Genomic DNA, 15,601 nt, shown 5'->3' with positions numbered 1-15,601 from the left:
GCAAAACATCAAATAATAACTCATCTATATGATGAAGTAAGCCCATGTTTTCTTCTGTATACACATTGGGGGTCAGAAGAATATGAATAGATATCATGAGATACAGGATTTTCTTGTGAAAAAAATCTGATATGCCTTTTCAAAAAGTAGGGGGAACAACAACAAAGTGATATTGGATTCCACCCCCCCCCCATTCCCCCACCAAGAAGCTCACAGGATTCCGAGTATCAAATTTGCTAATTTTCATCCTAGATCCAAGTGAGCTGGCATAGAAGCAAGGGACAATTGCATTTGACAAGAGATGTAGAACAGTTAAATGACTTGCTCAATGTTACAATGAAATCAGCAGTGAAATGGGATTACAATTTGATATTTCTAAATCCTCTTAATACTTCTCTCCACTCAACTTTTATCTCTTTTGAGGTCTAGAATTTCTGTTCTGGGGAATCACTTTGGTCAGAATTCGATCGCAATCTACATTTTAAAATTACCTGTTCTGGGAGGTACCTGTTCAATTACTTCCCAAAGGCTGACAATTACATGTGGTACCTTATAAAGAAGGTAGCCTAGGGGCTGATGCTGGGAGACCCCAAATCAACCAAACAACATCCCCTTCTTAACATTTCCCAGTTAGGATACATTTCTTCAAAATAGTCAATGTGTGGAGGTTGGAGTATGTCAAGGGCAGAGAGTACCTGAGGGAAAGAAAAAAAAGTCAAAATTAGAGAACTAAGATGGAAAGAAAATTCATCACATAATATATTCAAGAAAACACCTGTGGCCCTTCAATAACTTCCAAGTTCAATTTCAGCCACATACTGGGACTTAATTGAGTGCTGAATTTGAAGCGCAAAGATGGTTTGGGAGCTTGTTTTCCACAGACAATTAATTTGGCCTTTGCCAGGTGACCCAAGGATATGGTATACTAAATAGACTTCCTGCACTAGAGAATAAAATAGTGCCAACTGCTGGCTACCCCACTATTATGCAGATATTTAATGTTGGTGCAAGAGATCATCTCAAGTTTTGAGGAAAGAGGGAGGAGAAGGTTGTAGCGTTGGTGCCATACTGAATGTCTCTGTATGCTGAGAGTGGTTACAATCAGGAGCATACCAGACACAGTATCTAACCAATACAAACCAAGTCAATTTATCATAGCAACAATCAAGTGGAATTCTTGGCCTGTTTTTCATACCTCTACTTCCCCTAAAGCTCCCTATTATTATTATGTCCCTCCTAAGTACTAAGTCCATTTTCCTAATGGAAAATCCTAAATCAACTAATGACATAGTGGCAGGCAATAGAAGGTATACCATCTCATATAGATCCAGAGGCCTCAAGTAGTGATCAGTGGTAGTGATCAGATTCCTCTCAGTCAAGCATTTCCTATTTCCACAAATCAAATCAAGATAACCTTTCCTGCAGGATTTAGGCACAATTTAAAGACCAATTAGGCTAAATTGTTTCTGAATAGTTAAAAAAAAAAAAATCGATACCTATCTTCTTTTTCTGATTTAAAATGTTTATTTATATTCAGGTTATTGGAATAGAATAAAAATGATAGATTTCCCAGTAATGTCAAGAAATCCATTTATTGATATGAAAAGTAAATTCATTCTTTATTTTTCCTTTTTTCCTTTTTTTTAAAGTTATAATTACTTAATGTGATCAGTCCATGTAAATTTGCTTCAAAATAATATGATGGACCAATTTCTGAACTGAATATTTGCTTCCTGGAGAAGGCAGTTGAAATTAGTGCTTCGTTTGACATCTCCCTGAGTTAACATTCTGTCTCTGAATAACGTACATCCTGCTTTTGGGAATGGAGGCAGAAGGCTGGAGTGACAGCGTCCATTAGACAAACCCATTTTACACTTCAAATCTATCTACTATAATTAGAGGTTATCCAGAGTAAAGTGACAACCCTACATTTGAACCCTGATACACAAGAATGGAGCTTTCTTTCTTTCTCTATACTCTCTTAGTGAGGTTATTTGTAAAAAAGCCACACATAAAATACATGGCTAGACATTTGAACCACAGTACTCAGTGATGAATTTGAAGCTATGAAGGAAATGACATTTCAGAATTCAGGATGGCATCTTTCATGTTTGTGATTGCATTCTTCTTTTCTTGCCACTCCAAAATGAGCATGCTGAACTTTATCAGGAGAAAGGCTTACCAAGCATTTCTGGAAGGCAACTATAATATTTAAGTTACACGAAGTTATGAAATTAATCAGGATAAGCCAGAAATCGCCAATGTGATGAAAAGGAGCCAGAAGAAAAGCAAAATTTTCAGAGTCCCACGGTTTTCTGCCTGATTCCTTCCTAAGCCAGCCTTTTGTCATCCAACCTTTAATTGCTTTTAAAAGGGCTTCTTAGTTCTTTGTATCTTCAAAATATTTGCATATGTTGACAAATTTTCTTCTCTTAATTATGTGTTTTGAAGATCCAAAAAACCAAAGCAAGTCTTTCAAGAGTTATTGAAAATTTTTAGTCTGAGAACTTAGTTTTGAAAATTTTAACTTTTGGGGCAGCTAAGTGGCGCAGTGGATAGAGCACCAGCCTTGAATTCAGGAGGACCGGAGTTCAAATCTGGTCTCAGACACTTAACACTTCCTAGCTGTGTGACCCTGGGCAAGTCACTTAACCCCAGCCTCAAAAAAGAAAAAAAAAAGAAGAAAAAAAAAAAAAGAAAATTTTAACTGTCACATTAGAAGACCCACCAAAATCAGCTTATGACCAGCAAATGTCTTGATTAAGTCTTTAGTCACCTGTCAAAAGTAATTTATTCCTTTGCATGTTTTCAGATTTGAGCAATCAGGTGGCACAGTCTGGAATCAGGAAGACTCATTTTCCTGAATGCAAATCTGGCCTCAGACACAAGTCACAAACTATTTGCCTCAGTCTTCTCATCTATAAAATGATATGGAGAAGGCAATGTAAAACTGCTCCAGTATCTTTGCCATATGAGGCCAGAAAGAGTTGGGCAGCATTGAAAACAACTAAACAATAACAATGATTTTCAGTTTCTGAAAGATGATGAGGGAACCTTGGCCAAGAGATTCATAGAAGTCTATACCTAGTATATTTAATTTTAATAGACAACCAACCAAATACCTTGCTTTCCTCTTTCCCATTATTAGAACTGTGAGCTCCTTGAGCACTGTGCCTTTCTTAGAGATAACAGGGCCAACCCAAAGCATCATCAGCTTCCTAAATCATAACAGGCAGGTCCAATTCCCCATGGATGATCTCCTTCCATGACAATGCTGGCTATTTCTTACTCCTGAGTAGCAGAGCCTTTTGGTACCCAAGAGTGCAGCCCATCCAGTATATGAAATTATAGGGCCAACTTCTGGATTTTCACACTGATTCTTTTGGGAGATCAGAGTTCCAACCTTTCAATGTGTAACTAGCCCAGACTACATCAATAGCCTTACCTATGAATTATGCCTAGACCACATATGCTTCAGAACTAATGGATTAAAGATAGGCTGCAAAAGCCCATTCGTTTCTACAGGTATGAAAGAGTGTAATACCTTCCTCTCCATACTCCCTCAATTAATGCCTATTTGAGGCATTTTGGAGGCCTTGGCAAAGTCATGACTTTACTGATGATCATGAAAAGGCTCTCTCTGTAAATGGGGCCATCCTGTGCAGAGGACACTGAGAGCTGTTCATTTTCTGCCCCCATCTTTTCTTCTCTTTCTACTCAGACTGGTTCAAATTGTTGAGCTCAGGACAAGGAGAGGTCTCTCATCTCCACAGTAACAATCTGATCTGGGGAGGGGGCCAATGTCAGAGAACTGAGAGAAATGTTTTCTGCCTTTCCTGTCTTCAGATCTTGGTGTTGATCAGACGCACAAGACTTAAGAGACAATTTATCTCTAGAAAGTTTTACACAATTTTCCTTTGATTAGAAGTCAAAAATGTTATCTCTTTCTTTTCCTGTGTTACCAGTTTACAATGATGATAAATGGTCATCAGCAAAGACCACTTGGTATTGGGTTGAGTGTGAAAAGAACACCCCAAATACCTAGGACAATGGTACATCTTCTATGACATATAAGTAGTAACTAAAAATTAAAACCCATTCTGCATAAAGCAGCTTAATTAATCTTACAACACTTTTGTTCCAATTTTCCCTTTGCCTGACAATATCTAATCTCCTCAACCCAACTTCCTTAGAGACTTCCAAAACCCAATACACATCCTACTTTTCTAACCTCATCTTCTACCCTTACTCCGAACACGAACTCTACACCAGGAGTCAACAAATTAGAGTTTTATTGTGTTTTAAAATGCTTTACAAACAATTCTTAGCTTAAAGGATTTGTCTCTTTAGCCCTAGTCTGACCACCCCTTAATCTATACTCTGTTCTTCTCTGCCTACACAAATTTTACCAAAACTTCAAACACTAACAACTTCTACCTCCATTTACTCAATTTTCTTCTAGCCTACAATGATCTTTTGCATCATCTGAACTTAGTCCAAAACATTTATTGTCTAGATCAATCATTCTAAATTTATCTTCCACTCCATTATATTGCTAAACTTTTCTAGTGTAAATGTTTTGAGTTAGAGAGCAAACTTCTTACCAGAATGAATGAGTTCTCTAGGTCTGAAAAAAACTCTACTAATCTCTCCACCTTGAGCTGATTCTAGTCTAATTTGAGGTTACCTTTGGAAGACAGAGATTTAAATGTAGAAAGAACTGGGGGCAAAATGCCATTTGTCATATCAACTGTCTACACCTTTGGGGAGAGGTAATGGCAAGATGCTCTGTTTTGACAGAAACCAGAAGTTCCAAGCTTTAGGAGACTGTGTTTTAATTAGTAAGATTTTAAAGAGTCCAGTTTGTTTCTTTCTTCCTGCTTCCCACTCTGACACTGTCTTTGTACCCTAATTAGTAACTCTATGGGAGTGAGTCACCAAGCTAAGACATGAGCCTAGAGAATTGGCAGCTTATTACACCATGCATCCTTTCTATACAAAGCATAGCAAACCACTGAAAATGTTAAATCAAGTGGACTTCTGGCACCCCCTCCAAAACATTCCGTCACCACAGAAACCTGAAATATTATTTCCTTGTATCTCTGACAATGCACTGAGGATGCTAAGGGTGCTGCAGCAAATAGGAGAATACAGAACCAAACATTATGAATGCCTCATTCTGGATCACTAAGAAATCCAAGCTACTAGCCACAAAATAACAGTCTATTATTTCACAAAGTATCTAGCAGAGGGATTACAATAAGGCAAGGCAGAAGCATTAAACCTCTTGAAACTTCCTTGGGCTGATAAATCAGTTGATATGAATCCTACAGTAAGTTTAATAGCCCTCCTTCAGCAAAAACTGACAAGCCTTTGGAAATGAGAACTTGATATGAACACAGATTTAGAGCTGGGAAGGCCTTAGGTTACCTAAAGCTTAAATATGAGAAAACTGAAGTTTAGGGGGTTAAATGGCTTGCCTACTGGGCCACATACACTACAAAGTGGAACTTAAATCTTCTCAGCCTCCCTAAGTAGGGTGCTCTTTTCATTACAATATGAAAGAATATGAATGGATCTACTTTGGCCAACAGACCAAAACACTCCAAGTGCCAACAAACAGACCAAATCACAAGAAATTATTATTATTTTCCCCCTTTTTAAGACCTTTCTTGTTGGCAATTAAAACAGCATTATCTGAAAGCAACTTCATAAAATGAAACAGTTTAAGGAGAAAATGTTTCCATTCATACACATAATTTCAGGTGAAAACTTAAGAACACAGAAAAGAAAAATCTTTGTCGATGGTTCACTGAGAAAGGCATCATTTAAAGTGCAATGCATTTTACTGGCCCCATGGAGAAATGATGAGTCTTGATCCTGAGACTCAATCATCAAACCAAAAGCAAATGAGCAGAATTATAACACCTATAAGCACCAGGTTATTTTCAGGAAAAAAAGGATTCTACTTTCTAATTTTGCTCTGACTTTGATTCTGATTTAAAATATTTTAAAATATTAAAGGATAAAAATTATGCTTCAAAAAATTAGTACCAGTAAGTAAATTTAGCCAATCAGTACCAGTAAAACTATTCAGAACAGATATCATTCATGATAAGTTTGTTGAATATTAATATTGTCCCTCAGCTAATAACATCTCCTTTGCCATTATCAATACTGACCTGCCAGTCAATACACTTCAGTGTTCACTTAAACTTGCTTATTTGTTTCAATCACAAAAAGATATAATTTACCTAGGAGTTCCACACTCCTTAATAAAAGCCTAGTTTCCTCCTAATTTATTTTTCCCACAAATGTAAGCACCATTTTATAAGGCTTTTAAAATATTGAACAACTTAGCTCTTGTAAATTAAAAATAGACAAAACATATTCTGACAAGCAGGAGACAGCACATACTAAGAATTTATAAGTCAACCTGACATTGAACAGAATCAATGCTTCCTAAGATGGTAGGCCTTATATAAATGAAAAGATAATTCACATTTAATCAGAAGCATAAGTTTAAATTTCATTCCTCCAAGCAAAATTCTAGAAAGGGATCCTCTACTTTTTGTGAGCTTCAAGTAATGCAGGGCTTGCTTTTGAGACGATGAAACCTGTGGTACATAATATACAGAAAAGCCTACGGGGGAAAATTCACTAAGGTGTTCGGCTCAATTTAAACTTGGGAAACAATTCTGTCTCCTTGATGGCACAGACCTCAGGCAGTCATTATAGAGCAGCTGTGAAAGTGGCAGGTGGGGATGGTGAGGTAGGTAAGGCAAAGCAGCCCAAAGGCAGACTGTCTCCCTTGTCACTTTTCATCAGGATGGCGACTCCCTCTTGTAACCTCATCTATACCAGCCAATGGCACCTGATCTTCATCCTTTATAACCAGTACTCTGTGAGTGGCTGGCTGGAGGAAGCAGCTTGGCATAAGCCCCTGTTTCACTTACGTTATCATGTTTAAAAAAACACAACATCTTCAGTTCTCGGAAGACCCTTTTGCAAGAGACCAGATTCTGGAAGACGTTGGGCATCTTTTTGAGGGCGACTCTCTTTCCATCTCTTGGATCTGTTACTGACCTAGAGAAGCAAGGGGGGAAGAGAAAGAGAGGGTGGGGGTGTTGGGTCAGTCCCAAAGGCGGTTCATTTTTAAAGCTTCCTACTGCTTTTCCACTATTCCCCCATTCAGTGTAGGAGGTAAGAGACAAGAGGTGTAGGGAAGCCCCAAAGCATCCTTTTCCTTGTCCAATGTACCTGTCATTATTTGTTTGTTCCTTTAAAATAGTACCATTACTCTGAATTTCTCTAAATACTTACCTTTAACCTTTTGAAGAACTTACTTAATACAACATGATTCAGAGAATAAGGAACCATTATAATTAAGAACTTACATACATTCTTTTTCCCAATTCTCCTCAGGACACAATACTTGGGGGCCATCCTGCTAATGCTAACTTGGACCTGAACACTACAAATCCAAAGTTTTTTTCACTAAGCCTCATTCTAGCAAGCAATGGGAAGGTTGATATTAAAAGAGGGAAATGAATAAGGTCATACAGTTTTATGCTTTTATTTAAAAAAAAATTCAAATTGTTCTCAGATAAAAACATTAGAGATCACAGTCATATCACATTGAAACATTTTTCATGGTTTACATACACATTCATCTTTTTAAAAGTTGGAAATAAGTACAGGCATTTTCAACTTTGTCACTTTACACCCACGGGGGGAAAAATCACCCTTTGTTTTCAATAGCTCATAGTTTTAATTCTTTGCATACTTTCAAATTTGATACTTTTAAGATTCATTCCTTCTTCAATTGCAATCTTTTCCTCAAAAGGCAGGCAACTGGTCAAAAAAATTCCACTAACATAGAACAAAAGTCAATGCATTATTCTGAGATTAACCTGTTTGGTAAAATTAAAAATGCAATGTGAAATATAAAACTTGATTTATTCCCTGGCTGTCCCTCACAAGAAATTATAGCACCTGAAATCTAGAAGGAATATGGACAATAAAGTTCCAATTCTTCTGCTGGTTCGTCCCTCTCTTATTTTATTGGGCTAAAACTAAAGGATTCTATCCATGACTGCCATCAATGACTCTTTTGCTGTAGTACAGAATATCCTTTTTATAGAGACCTTGTGTTATTTCTTATATCTTATCTGCATTTATTAAGTAGCTGCACAGTTAGGAAGTAATTTTTATATAACACATCAAGAAAGGATTCTAATTTAATCTAATCAGTAAAATAATCTGTTTTTTCCTTTAGTTTAAAAATGTAGACTTGGTGATTTCCTCATAGACTTCTAAGTGACACAGTTATGTAAAATAATGAAAAAGCACAAGGGAAGAGAAGAAAATGGAAAAGAACCAGAAAAAGAAAAGATAGCAGCTGCAGTGGAGAATATAAAGACATCCTGAAGAGCTCTGGTCAGAACACCATGAAGGGCAATGACTACTGCCAGGGACCTAGAATGTTCAAATGAAGTCACCAACAGGCACAATTTCAGCTGGGCCTTGAAACTTACCCAAACTTTATGTTTTTCCCATTATATTGCATATGCCAAGAAGGTCACAGAAATCCTAAGACTGACCATCTATAGAAAAGCCTATTCAGCAGGAGAGAATGAATTCATGTGGATGAAGCCTAGATAGTGGGCATGGTTTTAAGGTATAAAAACGTGATCTTCCAGTGAAAATTATGATTACTGAACATATTTAGTAGCTATCTTACAATCAGGAAATACATACATATTTTAAAGAAATTAATATTAATGGAAAAGTTGTGCCATGGAAGAATATAGCACATAATGGAGTGTCAGGCCTATAGGCAATAAGACTTATCTTCTGAATGCAAATCCAGTCTCAGACACTTCCTAGCTGTGTAACTCTAAGCAAGTCACCCGGTTTGCTGCAATTTCCTTATCTGTAAAATGGGCTGAAGGAAATGGCAAACTACTATACTATCTTTGCCAGGAAAACCCTAAATAGGGTCACAAAGAGTTGGACAAGAAACATCGGGGCTTATGAAACTTTTTTTTTGTTGTTTTATTTGGTTGGTATGATAACTGATCAAGTAACTTTTGATTGTTATTTTTCTTAATTTCCAAAAGATCATCTTTATATCAAGTGGATTTGTTGGCATATTGCTCTTAAAAGAATTTTTTTTACCCAAGGGCAAAGAATGTCAGACTCTTCAAAATAAGTCTAGGCTGGAACTATTTAATAAGCATCTACTGTCTTTAGGTTTTTTTAAAAATTTTTGAAAAATACAACAATCAGCATACTGTTAATATTCTGATAACACATGATGTCATTCATATATAATCAATTCCTAAGAGGGTAACAGAAAAATCTATCTGGTCAGATGTAGTTTCCTCACAAACCTGAGGGCCTCAAAACTCAGCAAATGAAGTCATATTTCAACAAACATAGAGATAAAGGCTACCTTTAGTAAAACTTCTCAGAAAATTTTTCTGGGATAATTTCAACTTCAAGGGAAAAAAACTCCAACATCTTAATCAAGATTCCAAGTTGAATTACAGAGGTCATTTTTTCACCAACTCTAGTAGATTAGGACCTAATGAATGTGATCTAATTACTCTGCAACTTTGCCCTCATATCTCCTATAACCATTATGTTGACTAGCTGTTTTCAGAAAAAAAATGTTGGAGAGATAGTTGATAGTTGGATATCAGCAGAGAACATGAAACAAAATGATGATTAAAAAACTAAGAAAACCAGGGGAACTACAAAACATCCTATTGAGGTGACTAGTTTCTGTGCAAGCAGCTTTCTAATCCCTAAAGACCTAGTGCCAACCCCTCAAAAAGCAGACTAAAGAGTTCCTTCTAGTGAGTCAGAAAAGTAGGTGACTATCAATAAGAGATAGTAAAAGATAACCTTAAAATTTTGATTCTTCAGTGTAAAATATTCCTCACTGGAAATTATTAGAAACACTAGGAGTTTCTGAATAAGAATAAGGTCCTTCAGGAAAGTCCCTTCGCTGACATCGAAGCAGAGTAATTTAAATTTTTTTCGCTCCCCTGAGGCTGGGGTTAAGTGACTTGCCCAAGGTCACACAACTAGGAAGTATTAAGTGTCTGAGACCAGATTTGAACTCGGGTCCTCCTGAATTCAGGGCTGGGTGCTCTATCCATTGTGCCACCTAGCTGCCCCAGAGTAAATTTACTGTTTGAAATAGTCTTCTATTAATTTGTCATTGGTTGCTGAACATTCTTACTACCAACTCAAATTTATCATGTCAAAACCCAAATTCATCTCTGTCCCCAAACCATCTCTTCCCCTGACTTTCCTTTCTCTGTCAATGATACCATCATTTTCTTTTACTCAAGTTTTGTCATCTTTAACTCCTTCTCTTTGACTTGTTCTGTCTCCCAAGGCACTTATAAAAATAACTATCATCTGATCAACAAAATTTATTAAGCAATTGCTATATACCTAGGAAGTCCTAATATGTATTGCCAACTCCTTAGTTCAGGTCATTACACTTGGGACTAATTCTAGGGTTGCGCTTCTGTTGAGATGCGCCAATTTGTTCTATATCTGTCCTGTTAGCACACAAGGCCTTTATCTCACGCCAAGGCCTTTTCCCTTTCTTTGTATCCCTTCCCTCCTCTGTGCCTCACCCCCACCCCCAAACCACAGTATCTGGTCTACAGCACGTATTTAATAAAAGCTTGCTTTCTGCTTAGCTAATTGCCTTTGTGTAACTGTCTCTTTGCCTCTTACTCTTCTTCCTCCAATTCATCTTGTGCACCACTGCCAAGTACTTTCATCATGAAATACTCAATTTGACAGACAAACATTCATTAATTGGCTACTCAGTAGAAAGTATTGTGCGGGCAAAATGGCATAGAAAGAAACAAACTATCCCTGCTCTCAAGGAGCTTACAAACTCCAGATCAAAGACATTCAGTGAGTCCCTACTGTCCAAAGAATAAAGTCTGAACCTTGCATTCAAAGCTGTCTGGTTTTAATCCACGTATCTAAACCTTTAGCTTATGTAGTTCTTTTTTTGTTATTTTGTTTTCCTATATAGACTTTTATCCTACCTTCTTTGGGCTACTTTTTTATAGTTCCCTTTTCCTGGAACAGTCCTTTCTCTCATCTCTATATATCTATATCATTCTTCAAGCTTCTGTGATGAGTTCCCTTAATGTTATCCAGCCCTCTCTCTTAGTAGTTTCTTCCTCTCCCTTACACCACAAATCATCTTTGGCATTGCTCTACATGACTGTTTATATGCAGATTTCTTCCCAACTAGAATGTAAGGGCAGTGAAGGCAGACACTGAGCTTCTCTTTGCCTCAATCCAGGCGTTTAGCCCAGTATTATTCTGAGTCCAATGTTGTTCTTCTTAAATGTAGTCCACAATTTTCTGTAGGCAGGCTGATATGCTGAAGCAACCTCTCAAAGTTATATAGCTCCTGACTTTGCCTCTCCTTCTGAATCTCTCACCACTTACCTTTCTAGGGTAACTCTCCAAGAGAATTGCTCTAAGACAAAATCAGTTACGAAAATTCTTCAGACATTTTCAAGGTTAGTGTCGTGGCTTGTTAATGGTTTAAGGTAAAATTCACAAAGCGACATTTTATTTTATTATTCATGCAAAAGCCAGTCATGCCTGTAGCTGGTAACAATATAACTCTAATGAATGGGAATGGCAGTGCAGTAATTTCACGCCATGTTGGGTTTGTTCTCTCTTAACTCGGGGTAGCAGCTGCTTTGGTTCAGCACAAACAGTACCAGAGAACAGAGATAAGTGCGGAAGCTGGCTACACAGGAATGCTTTTATTTTCTTTGTTTCTGAAAGGCTAGGCTCTTCTGCTACTGAAACACCCTGGATACCCCAACTATATTAGCTAAGGGATCTCCAGCTGGAAAGAGAATGAACAGGCATCAAAGCTGTTTCCGTTATGTCACGAACAACTTTCTTTTAGGATATCTAATGAACTATTCACGGGCCACTCTGCCTCGATCCCTTCCTCTTAAACATTCTATGCCTCAAACATGGGATTAAATACTTAATTTTGCCTGATTACTTTTTGAGGCATCTAAGAAGTTAATAGCAACAGGTATTAACTCAAAATTCCTTACTTATATCTAGGAATACCATCATTAAAACTCATGTTTTAATCTATTTAAATTTTTTAAAGCATAATAGAAAGTTCACTGTAAAAGTAAAACTTTCCTTTAAAAACAAAACAAAAACAAAATAACAAAACAAAACAAAAACAAAAACAAGAGTGACCACTGGTGAAGATGATAGCAAGGGATATTAATACATTCAAGTGCCTGAATAGTTCTTCCAATGAATTAAAAAGTTGTACAAATAGGGATTCTCTATTAAAAAAACTTTAGGTAGAGAAGGGGAATGGATTCGTAATCCAAGACAAGTCAGCTGACCTCTCTGGACCTCAGTTCCTTTATCAATAAAATGAGGGATTAGATTGGACATCTCTGAAGTCCCTTTCAGCTTGTAATATGTGAGCTCATTATACTGAGAAGGATGTAAATCATTAGGGAATATTTCTGAAAAGCAAAAAATGGATGAACAAATAAATAAAAGCACAGACTACAGACAAGAAGTGAAATATAGCTTTAAAAAAATGAAACACATGTACTTGAGGATCAGATGCTTAAGACACCTCCTCAAGTAGAAGTTGTTTTAAAGCATACTGATCATTTATTACACAATAGAGAGGAATCCAGCTATTTCATTCAACACAGTGAATATCTGAGTAGATAGCTAACCCACTAGAAATTCGAAGAGACTGGGGTAGAGTGGTGGCTGTATATTAGATAATTGTCCCTTTTCCTTTCTGCCTAGAACTTCAGGAAAAATTAAGCACTGTTTGTCCTCTGCATTTTACAATCCAAGTTTTATCAACAAATTTTCTTAAAGCAAGAAGAATCCACAAGCTGTTCTTCAGAGAAGAGCAATGCTAGACATATGGTGCCAGTCAAAAGAAATGGAAACACCCCAAACAGGCAGCTTTTCCAATATTGCTTGGTCATTTGACTGCATGCGGAAAGTTGCCATAACCTTGTTTTTATTACTGACAACCAGGAGTGAGGTAACTGGTACTCCTCTGCTCCCTAAACATTAAGCATTAGGCCTGTTGTTTCTGGCACAAACAATCTTTAGCCCAGCCCTTCACAAGCTGGCCCCTTGCAGTCTTACATTATAGGACTACGTTCAGGGGCTCTATTGTAGGCCAAAGGCCTATCAGCTATTCCTCATCCATGATCTCCTAAGTCCTCCCTCTGTCTTGATGCACCTGCAATGATCTCTCTCATTTTTCACTTCCTTCCAAGTCCAGCTCAAGCGGCCTTTCCCTGAGTCCCCACAGATGGTTCCTGATGGGGACATGTTATATTTTCCCGGGGCAGGGACTGCTTTGTCTTTGTATTCTTAACTCCCAGAATTGGTGCTGGCACATAGTAGGTGCTAGACAAATACGTATTGAAACTGAATCAAAGAACTGAAAGCAGAGAGAACCGTATTTCCTCCCCCAGAAACTCTGTAATGTCATAGGAAAAAAAAAAAGCCTTTTTTTGGATCTAGAAAAGGCTTTGGTAGTCATCTCATTCAATACTTTCATTTACCAATGAGCAAAGGGAGGCCCAGGCAGGTGACGTGATCTGCCAAAGTCAATGGGCTGCAAAGTTCTGAAAGAAGCAATCCAGATCTTAGGAGGACACCAAAGTCCTTCTTTCCTTTCATTGCTTTGTGTATTTACCTAGTTTTCATGTCAACAGGGTTAAACCTGGGGTTTCCCACAATATACTTTATGCTAACCAGAAACAAATGTACCATTTCCAAATCACTGAGATTAAATAAATCACATTTCAATTCTTCTATTCAAATAACCAATTGTAATAAACAATTCTTCTTATTATCAAATATTCATACTGAAGTTATTGTATTAATTCCATCAATATGGTATACATTTAAGTCATAGAATGTATCAACAACTATGCTTTAGATAGACTGCCTTCATACTCACTTTCAAATTTAAGGTGGGATTTTTGCTTATATTTAGGTAAATATGCCTTTTTGGGAAAAAAATGTAGAAAAATATAACTCAAGTTTATTTTTCTATTTAGCCATTTATGGAAAATGTTCTTTTTGTAGGGTTTGAGTTATTAGACAGAGTCTACTTTGAACAAAACAAATTTTTTAAATGAGATTTTTCTTGAAACAAGATAGGTTTAGAGAAAGTATAGTCAACTCCTCACCTCTCCCCCAGTGCTTTGTTATAATTACAGTATTGAGTTAGGACTATGGCACCTAAGTATAGCCAGTTTGTATTTTGACACATTTTCTTCAAGCTTTTGGTGAATTAAAATATAATTTGGTTTTTAACATGGCATTTAAAGCAGGTGCTGGTTGTCAACACCCTCTATAACTAATGACACTACACAGTCAGTCATAGAGGAAAACAGCCCCTCCAGCCCAGCACTCTTCAATCCATATGGGCAAGCACAAACAAAAAAAAAAGGCTTCTCATACTTCATCTTCGAATAACTTTTTCCAGTATTTATATTTTTCAATTAAAAAAAATATTTACCCAAATTCATGTTTGGTGGTTGTCTCCAAGAGAAATGGAAAAGAAGCTTTGCTTTCGCCCATAAATTCAGTGCTGCTATACTGGGCCTCTAAGGGTACAAGTCCCGCATGACATCCATGAAATCTAAAGTGAGAAAGAAAAAGGCCATTTGCCTCCTAGTCCCCATTGACCTTCTAGTGTAAATGGTACTGACCAGAAGGCCACTGGCTGAGGGGTGGGGATATATGTTTAAACGGAGTTAAAGCTGAACTCAGGCAGCCTCCAATTGTGTGTTCAAGCAATATAAATATTCCCTAAACTAAAGCAAACACAGCTCTGTGCGATGACCATTAGCACAGCAGGAAGGCACTGATATGGAAAATGTATCAAAGCAAAATCCCACCAGATGTGACAGCATCATACAATTCTCATGTTCTAAGGTTACTGAGAGGAGAAGAAAGGGACTATGTGAGAAACAGACAGAGAGATTCAGCAGCCTGCAATATTTCATTTACTTAAATGCTCATTCCTCTCTCTATATCTGGATAACAATTTTTTTAAGAGATCCAGAGAGATGATATTATGGTTGGAAAAAGTATTTAACACATGGCGGCAAAGGGATGCAGACTGGGGTATGGTATTAAAACGACTTCTTTTTTTTGTCTTTTCATATCATGAAGTAACCCCACCCTTATTGCAGATATCAGGGAGAGAGAAAAATCTTCCCTCTCAGTCACTGTCAAATCTCTTCCAGAAATAAGAGTGAGACCTGAAAAGTCTCACTGGGAATTTCCTCTAGTTTTAGGGTATTAGTGAGATGGCCTTGCCTGCAGGGCCCAGGGCTCTCTTCTAGATACAGATCTATGAATATTACATGGGGAGAGAGACTGGTTACAGTATAAGCAAGGCTTCAGTGCTAAGAACCACAAAGGAAATATTCACGCCTGCATCTCCTTTAAGCATTTTAACAGCTCAGTCTGGCTAAGCAGAGGTCACAGAGTGTCTAAAGCTAAAAGT

The 15,601-nt window shown here is 37.3% G+C and overlaps 1 protein-coding gene across 3 annotated transcripts in view; it reads right to left on the bottom strand.

Annotated features, from left to right (window-relative positions):
* Positions 1–15,601, bottom strand: part of NLK (nemo like kinase) — a 129,658-nt gene that overhangs the window by 52,413 nt on the left and 61,644 nt on the right. For all 3 annotated transcript variants that reach the window (XR_012481462.1, XR_012481461.1, XM_074263677.1), the window contains exons 2-3: positions 6,957–7,086; positions 640–695 (exon numbers count right to left, since the gene is read on the bottom strand). Coding sequence is in view for 1 of the 3 variants with exons in the window: in XM_074263677.1 (XP_074119778.1) it covers positions 640–695; positions 6,957–7,086 (186 nt within the window). In the remaining 2 variants the exon portion in view is untranslated. The remainder of the gene's footprint in view (positions 1–639; positions 696–6,956; positions 7,087–15,601) is intronic.

This window comes from Sminthopsis crassicaudata, chromosome 4, assembly GCF_048593235.1.
Source record: "Sminthopsis crassicaudata isolate SCR6 chromosome 4, ASM4859323v1, whole genome shotgun sequence".
In the NCBI taxonomy this organism is placed as follows: Eukaryota; Metazoa; Chordata; class Mammalia; order Dasyuromorphia; family Dasyuridae; genus Sminthopsis; species Sminthopsis crassicaudata.
The sequence above is the reverse complement of the archived record's forward strand: the minus strand, read 5'-3'. Positions and strand labels throughout refer to the sequence as shown.